The sequence below is a fragment of the Nelumbo nucifera genome, chromosome 3 (assembly GCF_055504915.1).
Source record: "Nelumbo nucifera cultivar China Antique chromosome 3, China Antique-T2T, whole genome shotgun sequence".
NCBI lineage: Eukaryota > Viridiplantae > Streptophyta > Magnoliopsida > Proteales > Nelumbonaceae > Nelumbo > Nelumbo nucifera.
In genome coordinates this window covers 47031641-47041516 of record NC_142651.1, presented here as the reverse complement: position 1 = coordinate 47041516, position 9876 = coordinate 47031641, and the positions used below count along the sequence as shown (strand labels likewise).

Here is a 9876-nt window from a genome sequence, read left to right as displayed (position 1 = left end):
TCCCTAAGGCTCAATACCTGTTTTCCGTAACTCTAAGGACCAAGTCAAGCAGGCCAATGATTCAATCGCCTGAGTCAAGCAGGTTTTGACCAAGTGAACGGTTTTTTTTTTTTGTTTGCGAATGATGCGTTTTAGAGAAACTAAACCCGAACAAAGGGTTAGGTGACGGTTTGACCATATTAATAAACCATTCAACCTAAAAGCTTAAGCTGTGTGTTGCTTTGATTTGGATGAATTTCAACGCCGTTTTTTGTTTGGCTTAAAAAATCTGAATTCATGGCTCAAAAAGAAACTAATAATGAATGGAAAATTACTCTGGTTACCATGCATAAAATAGTTTTCAGTGAAAACCTGGTTTATAACTTTATTTCATGGACAATTACAGAATATCCCCAATACAATACATGATCAGTTATATATTCCTCTTTGCTTCCCAAACAGTAATTCAGCAAACGTAGATGTCCTCACCCATTTTATACAAGGATATACAGTGATGATCTTTCTCTATGTTTTCGATAATGTGGTACTCACTCCCAAGACAGTAATCTCTGCTTCAACAATGCATGTATCTTCAACTAAATATCCCGAAGTTTTTTCATTGAGATGATCAAGTGCAATGAACCTCGACCACCCACAAACCCGGCTTGAGCCACTAAACCAATGATTAACTGAAAAAGTGAAAAAAAAATAATAATAAAATAGCACATAGAGCAAGCTTATTCCACTACTCTATTTGGATCATCAATTGCATTTGGAGTAGATAATTCTATTTTAGGCGTTTGATCCATATAGTTAGTCATCTCACAGAGCAAAAAAAAACCCTACTATTCCCATACTTAAGCCTTTAAGATGGTCATTCCTCCGTCTGAATAAATTTTGGAGTTGAAAAAAAAAGAAAGAAATAAAAAGAAATGAGCATCCGCCCAGCCCTTAATTAGATCAAGTAAACTTAAGCCATGTGCTAATCTGCTGGTTATTTATTAGTGGGATCCATTGCTGAAACCTCCTTTCAAGTTTCTTACTATTGCTAAAACCCCCCTAAAATTTCTGAGATAGTAGCAAGTAGGCCCCATCTGTTAGAATCTTTTTTACAAGAGGCACAGGAATATCTAAAATATCCATGTGATTACTATTGAGGCTGTTTTACCTTTGACCGATTGATATGAAGGGAAAAGTTGGAAAATAAATCAATTTTGGACAAGAGATTGGAAAGTTTGGGGTATTAATCGATATGAAGAGAAAATTTGAAAAATAAGCATTGTAGTTAAAAGTAACAAATGGGTATTTCGGACATTTTCATGCCTCTTGTTAGAAGATTCTAATAGAGAGGGGTCTACTTGCAACTAATTGATATGAAGAGAAAATTTGCAAAATAAGCACTGTGGTTAAAAGTAACTAATGGGTATTTTTGAACCTTTTCATGCCTCTTGTTAGAAGATTCTAATAGAGAGGGGTCTACTTGCAACTAATTGATATGAAGAGAAAATTTGAAAAACAAGCATTGTGGTTAAAAGTAACTAATGGGTATTTTTGGACATTTTCATGCCTCTTGTTAGAAGATTCTAATAGAGAGGAGCCTACTTGCAACTGTGTTAGAAAATTCAGGAGAGGTTACTGCAATTACCAAACTTCAAAAGAGGTTTCAGCAATGATCAAAAACTTTAAGGGAGGTTGTAGTAATTTACCCTAAAATTTATGTGGCAGTATATATTTACATATGGTGGAAGGTGCCTTTCCATTCCAACTTAAGTGGCTTGAGCCCTGAATAACCAAACTAACCTGGGGTCTATGTTTTGCTTTCAGTCATCACAACTGGCACCAAATCTGAACAGTAATAGAATAATTTGACCTATTAATAAAATAATCGAAAAATTTCCCTAAAATTCCAAAACTTGTAACAATAATTTCATTTGAGCTGTGTATTGGGTTTGAAATTTCCAAAATTTAAAACTAATTCGATCCAATCTTCTTCAGCAATTTATATATTCTTCCCACAACAACAACAACAACAACAATAGTGAAATAATATTCTTCCCATATCTTTACCTCTACTAAATTGGTGTCTCTCGTATATTTGGTTAACTAGACGCAAGGTGAACTCCACATAAATTTTGCCACCAAGAGGAAGGAGTTTGGAATTAACCAAAGCCAAGTACAAAGAAAGGCTGTTGACCATGCCATCATCTTTTCCCTGTGGATAGAGTTCCACCTTCCTGCACACCAAATCAACTCTAGATAAAGACATTGAGCTCCAACTCCAACAGTAGTAAGTGAGTAAAAAGAAAAAAAGGAGATAGAAATATCAAGTGAAATTGTGACTTCATTCGTACCATTTGTGATCAGCTGCATTGAACTCTTTAGATTCAGCACATTCTTTATCTATAATTGAGAAGTTGTCGATCTTCCAAGTGTGTTTGTAAGTGATAGCGTCCCTTATCACCGACAGACATTCACCATTGCCGGTGCTTCTTTCTTTGCAAACAAACACCTCTGCTCCGAACACACAGACATCCTCAACCAGGTATCCATTAGAAGCCTCGTGGAATTCTTTGAGCGTGATGAATTGGTCAAAACCCCACTCAGTCTTCATCTCATGAAAGCGCCAACCACTCACAGTTGCCTTTGTTTCTGTAAGGAATTCAAGCAATGTAAGACGAGAATTGAGGATACCCAAAGACGCCATTCGTTTTCACTTACCTGGGTAAGTACGTTTATTCGGATAAGTGTTTCTTAGTTAAATTAAAACTTGCATAGAAAATGAGATTTCAGTGTTCTTATGTGATATAAGTTAGCCAGGTAAAGAGAGAAACAAGACAGGAGGAAAGAAAGATTGTTATCAATACACACGGATAAGTTTCTTACCCACCTCCCAGGAGGCTCTCCAATATCTTCGCTTACCTTGGGGCCCAATATAGCAGGAGATTATGATCAATTTACTGGTTGGCCAGTTAACTAACTTACCCCCAACAGGGCCACACAGAAAAAGCGGTTGGTTGTGCCAACTTTCATGGGTTGTTGGGCTGAAACTACATAACCCATCAATATATGGGTGGAAGCGGAACATATGGAGGCCTATTGGCCCCATCAAAATGCTTTCTAGATATGAATAGAATAAATCCTACTTGAAAGAGAAGGAATGCTCCTTTTGATGGTGGATGACAATGCCACATCATCCATGGTTATAGAATCTTAACCTTCTCATGATAATACAGGTGACATCGTTTTAATATACAGCCCCCGTTCGTTTTCCTTATCTTATCTGGGTAAGTATATTTACCCAGGCAAAACTTGTCCGGATAAGTGACATTACAGTATTCTTGTGTGTGGGTGGGAGGGAGAGAGAGAGAGAGAGAGCATTTATCAGTGTGCAAGTATGTTGTTTATCCACCTTGCAGGAGGGTATGAGTTACCCGGGCAAGTAACTGATACTCTCTATCTCTCGTATCCTCAATTACGAGGAAAGAACCGCCCCTGCTAAATAACAGAAAAGAACCGGCCCCATGAAACTCTTTTATAATATGAGCAAAAGTGAACTCGGCCCATGTTGGCCCATACTTTCAACCCTGCCGAATGGGAAAGCACCTAATAATTCAACAGGCTATTATGGTAGGGAAGATGGTACCTTGAAGCATCAAGTATTTGTCTTGCACCTGATCGAGCAAAAACAATCGAAACACAGCACTAACCTCCCAACCAGGGTGGAGTGTATTCGTCTCTGCCATCACTAAGTAGAGAGAAAGATGATCTTTGGCATTTTTGTTCTTGTTTCCACTTGGGTAGAGTGCTAATTTCCTTGAAAAAAAAAATTAAAGAAAGGGGTAAGAAAATACAGGATTTTATTAATGCCTCACTAAATTAGCTGAAGATTATTAATGCCTAATGCCTAAAGCCCAAACGCTTCAAGGCCAAAGTAGAAGATTTTATGCATTGATGAAATCTAAAGAACAAACCCTACCTACGCTTCTTTTAAGGCTCAGTTTGGGAGGAGTACCAATACAAATATGTAGAGTACAAAATATTGTATTTTGTATTATTTTATATGCATTTGCACTCTACATATTTGTATTTGTATTCTTTCCAAACTTAGCCTAATATACAAATATTTGTATTTGGAAGAAGTACAAAGACAAATATGTATAGTACAAATTCATACAAAATACATAGTTTTGCACTCTATATATTTGTATTTGTACTCCTTCTAAATTGAGCCTAATCTACAAAGCAGCAACCAGGGCTGCAAATGGCTTGGTATCTGTATGTCTGAATACAAATTTGAATTCAATCTGGTTAAGGGTAATCTGGATTCGATCTGGTTATAATTAGACCAAATATAGACCCACCTATATCTAATTTGATTTAATTTAAATGTGTATTCTTATGTATACTTAAAATTTATCTTATTGGCAATGTTGGTTTGAATGTTGCATTTTTACTAGAGTTATCTGTTCAAGTTTCATAAAATTTATTTTCAATATATTTTGTTCATGATTTACAATATTAATGTCATTTTCTGTTAATTCTTATTAATAATATATACTATTCTGAGTTTTTAATTTAATTTATTAATGCCATTCAATGTCCTATTTGAGACCGGATTTAGTCAGTGCAAGGCCCGTTCCAACAGCTTGTATAGCCTTGCATTGGGAATATCTTCCCATGAAATAAAAAACAGAAGTACGGAGATGTTTCTCATGCAAGGCTGTAAAGAACGGGTATGGCACTGACTGAAGTCGATCCCATCCTATTTGAACTTGATTCAAATCCTATATAAATCAGACTGATAACATTCTGTTTAAATCTGAAATTTGGATCTACCTATATCCAATTCAATCCCATCTATTTGCAGCACTATCAATTGGCACGGTGGATCAGGTTAACGTTCTTTGAGGAAAGACCAATCCCATATGGCTGCTAATCAATTTAGGGTTGTAAGTCAGGTACCCCAATTGAAGAATTTGCATTATTGGTTATTGCACATCCCCCTAACCTAGGTCTCTGCTACAACTATCTAGATAACATATCAATTGAGCCACCCTCGGTTTATGTGTTTCTCATAATATATAAGCTATATAAAAAGGAAAATTTGAAGTTCAATTACTAAAACATAAAAGAAAATTATTTTTTCTACTATTCTACATGTAAAAAAATAGAATATATAAAAAACTTTGGTGAATAACTGTTGCTTCATTTTTCTCCCTTAAAAATTATGTTTTTAAACAGGATCCCATGCATCGCACCAGTCACCACTAGTACTGGTTATTGCACACAATCTCAAGTTTTGAAGATGCGTGAGGAGGAGGGTAAAATGGTCTTATAAAAGTTCAAAACTGATTGAATACCAATCGTGGGAGAAATGTATTGTTGGAATCCGAAAGTACAAGATAGTTCTTTGTCACAAATGAAAGTTTAGAGACCTAACTATCACTACCCCTTAGGGCTGTAAACAGATCAAATTTGGATCGTTCCAACTGCATCTACATCCGATTATCGAACCTCTAGATCCGCATTCGCTTCCAATTATCATGTTGGATTTTGGATTGGACTCGGTTTTAATCTACAACCATCTTATTGTGTTTAAAATGACCAAAGAAAATAAAAAAGTTTTAAAAACCTAATTATTTTTAACTTATATATGTATAATAAATGTTTATAAATATAAAATATTTAATTTATCAATTATAAACTTTATATAATTATACTACATATATACATAAAATAATAAATTTTATCTGACTTGGATTTTAATCGCATCCAATCTGATTATTAATTAGAAGCAAGTTCTAACATTCAAATCTGGGATAATCAGATTCAGAGTTGAATTGGGTTTTGAACTCTCGAAGTCCATTGACATTCCTACTACCACTCTGTATTTTACCCTTTTGTTCAAAACTTATCATCTCATCAAGGGTTTCCTTTAGAAAAAAAAAGAAAAAGGAAAACAAACACCCAAAGACCATTCGTTCATCATGCACACTAAGAGAGTTTGTCAAAAGTATAGAAGCAAATCTGACATTACGACTCCATTTGGAAGGAGTACAAATAGAAATATGTAGAGTGCAAAACCTTGTATTTTGTACCATTTTATATGTATTTGTACTGTACATATTTGTATTTGTACTCCTTCAAAACTGAGCCTACAAACCAACTGTGTACCCTAAAACAATGTTTTAAAAACCGACCCAGAACTAGAATTGCTTTGGCCACTGATTTCCGGGTCAGTAGGTGGCCCATTCCAAATTAAAAAAAAAATGATTAAAATAAAAATGACAAAAAACCATTGTCCAGATCGAACAGGTCAATGATTCAACCACCCGAATCAGCAGGTTGCTGACCAACTCAATGGTTTTTGGCCGAATAATGGATTAAGGGTGAAACAGAACTAGTTTCCTAGATGATTCTCTGGCTAAAATAGTCTAACAGTCCAGGTCAACGATGGTTTGAAAATACTACCCTAAAAAGCGTAAGCCGTGACGAGCTCTTTCATGAGCTGCCATGCATATTCCATGTCTACATACAAAATAACCAAGCAAGAATCAAGATGAGAGATGTATGAGCTATAATTGTATGTTGATCAGCAAGGTTTAAAGTATTGATTTATAGACCCAATAAACACTTTGGGTTCTCTCCTCTCCTCTTATTAATACAACTTTAAAATTTGCTAATCCTCTCTCTTATCATTGACATTTTTATTAAATAAATGCATAGGACTGAACTCTGGTCTTTTGGTTGAAAAATAATAAATTAGGGGTGATTATGAGTTGGGCCAGGCCAGGCTTAGCACCTGTTTAAAAATTAGGGGTTGCTTAGCTTAGGCCCTGCTCGCTAGGGCTGACATTTGAATATTTTGTATTCAAATTCTATTAATAGTTCATAAATTAAAAATTAGAATTCATATGAATTATATTTAAAAATAATTAATATTGATAGGGTAATAAAAATTAGTAATAAAAAATAACAAAATATTAAAAGTAATAAAACAAATCATTTGCATTCCATATAAATGTCATAAGACTCCTACATAGAGATAGTCATTTATAATTTATCCCAACCTCAGCCTAGATTTGCACCAAGCTCACACAAAATGCGAGTAGTAGGGGTGTAAATAGATCAGATCTAATTGCATATGCATTTGCATCTAATTATTATGTTGCATTTCAGATTTAATCTACAATCATCTTATTATGTTTAAATTGACCAAAAAACTAAAAAAGTAAAAAGAAATAATTAATTTTAAAGTATATATGTAAAATAAATGTATAAAAATATGAAATATTAAATTTATTAATTATAAATTTTATATAATTATACATAATATCTATATCTATAATAATTTATTAAGATAATAATTTTTTATTGGACATAGATTTTAATCAGATCAGATGGGATTAAATCCGCATCCAATTCAATTATTAATTAGATGCAAGTTCAAGCATCCAAATCTGGGATAATCAGATTCAAAGTCTAATCGAGTATTGCCCTTTTGGAGTCCAATGACAACCTTAGCAAATAGGGCCCAAGCTAAGCAAACCCTAAGCTCGACCTTGAAGTTATATACATATATGAGAAATATTATTATATTTAGATAACAAAATTTTTATTTTTTAAATAAACTAAAATTAGACAAAAAATTTATTTGTAAAAAATCATAGTTTTGTAATTAACACAAGCAAGTCTGTCCCTATCCTAGGCCCAGATAAATATTATTATGCTAGAGGTGTGGGCAGGGCTAGGCCAAGCAACCTTCAAAATTATTGATATATTATCAAAATCTGGCCCGAGATCCTTTTATTTTTTATTTTTTTATGTTCATTGGGCTACAGAATGGGGGTAGCCCATCCCCTATAGCTCATTTGGCTTCAATATTATCTAAATATAGTTAAGAACTCAATATAATGCATGCATGAATTTTACTCGATTTGGTTCAGTCCAATTACAAATGTCACATTGCTCGTAGGGATGCAACTTAATTGGGTTGGGTCAGGTTGAGGATCAACCCAAACCCAACCCAAAATCTTAAACCTTGAGCTTAGGCTTAGATTAATTTAATTATGACTAAAACCTAATTTTGTACATTTACTAATATTTATTTTAAATATTTAAGTAATATTTGCAAAAAACTATACTATTTAACATTAATAAAGTAAAATAAATAAAATGGAACACCAACAAATCATATGGAAAAACACTTATTTTATTAAGTAATTAGTAGTAATTTATTATTATTATTGTTAAAATTTATTAATATAATTAATCCAATATACTAAATAACTAAATTATTTTTGTAACAAATTACTAAAATAAAAATTGATTAAAAAGTTAAAAAAACTAAGTGCACTTATATTGATTTTCTAATAATAAGAATAGATCCCCAAGTGTCCTAAGTTTCCTTATAGATCACACTTCTAAAGCATATATATATGTGTCTACCCGCTTGTATTTTTTTCTATGTATATACATTATCTATGGTCTTTTCAGATTTAAATTTAGTACTATTGATGAATTTTCCGGGATTTACTTGAGTTATTCTAATGTATCCATGTCTATCCACCCTATTCATGCATTGCTTTTTTGACACTCTTTTGTAAACCCACGCAAATACATGGGTTAAATAGAAATTTTATTAGGTTTGGATTGGCAAAATTGGGTTTTGAAATCAGTTTGTTTCCAACCCTCGGTTCTACATTAAGGTTTGGTTGGCTCTTAACCTGACCAAACCCATTTGATTTGCAACCCCTGCTTTATTAAGAGAGTTAAGAGAGGTCAATGGAGATTTAAAAGGAAATTTGGGAGGGGTTGTTACAAACATTAACTATCAAGGGAGGGGGTTAAGCATGATTTTATTAGAGAATAATGATGGATTTTATTAAAAAAATTAAGACTAAAAGAGGGCTTTTTTCTTTTCTAACTTACATTTTTATAGTTTAATTAACTAAAAATAGATAACCACGTATGTGAAAAATGAGAGGAACAAAAGATGTGTGCGAGCTCTGTGGTTAGAGAACCCCTCACCTATCATCTTTCCTCTTTCTAAAATAGATAAACAGAAGTGTGTGAGCTATATATGTGGTTAGAGGACCCCTCACCTGCTCTCTTTCCTCTTTCTAATATAGATATAGATTTTTACTAAATATATGTTTTTATTAAGAAATTGGTGATTACAAATGCCTCCAAATCAAAGTCATTAAGAGAGAGAGAGAGAGAGAGAGAACATACCATTTGTAGCCACCAGCCTCAAAATGGTCAGACTCATATTTCTCCATCGAAATCTTTGAAAGTAAAGAAAATGACTGTATTTTCATTGTGAAATGAATGGGAGGTTCTTTTCTAGTTGATCGCGAAACTCCTGGAGATAAGAACGCCAAACACAGAAGTTAAAGAAAGGTGGATACATAGCACAAAAAAAGTTGTTGTGGTTCAGAGGGTTTGCACTATAGAAGAAGAGAAGTTATGCAAAATTGAAAAAAATAAAATAAAAAATGCACCCATAGATCTAGAGAGAGAGAGAGTACCATCTTCCGGGCTGGAGATTGCTTGTGTGGTTTCCATAATGTTAAGAAACTTATTGTATACATAAATTAGTCAAACTTGAGTTTGTTTTATAGGAATAAAACTTACTGTATATTGATATTAGAAAACGAAAAAAGAATCTACTGTATACCATCTTCATTACTTCACTGAAAAAGAGGCAACTTTATTCCATTCTTAGTCCGAGACCGAGCTTAATAATAAAGAAAAAACTCCAATTCTGTAGTAATTAAAGGGCCATTTGATAATAGAAAATTGCTGAACTGAACAACTTATTACTTTGCATAAAAAATTAATAATTCAAATGTATAGTAATCTACCCAATTTAAGATTCAGACATTAAAGAAACCA

General features: G+C 33.4%; 1 protein-coding gene across 1 annotated transcript; it reads right to left on the bottom strand.

Moving 5' to 3' along the window:
- Positions 1 to 328: 328 nt before the first annotated feature.
- LOC148801191 (protein RESTRICTED TEV MOVEMENT 3-like) lies at positions 329 to 9586 on the bottom strand. The gene is made up of 6 exons (XM_088901400.1): positions 9510 to 9586; positions 9214 to 9343; positions 3623 to 3792; positions 2331 to 2628; positions 2047 to 2213; positions 329 to 668 (listed from the first exon to the last, which is right to left on the bottom strand). The coding sequence occupies exons 1-6, from the start codon at positions 9544 to 9546 to the stop codon at positions 505 to 507; spliced, it is 966 nt and encodes a 321-aa protein (XP_088757526.1). The 5' UTR covers positions 9547 to 9586; the 3' UTR covers positions 329 to 504.
- Between the last annotated feature and the right edge of the window lie 290 nt (positions 9587 to 9876).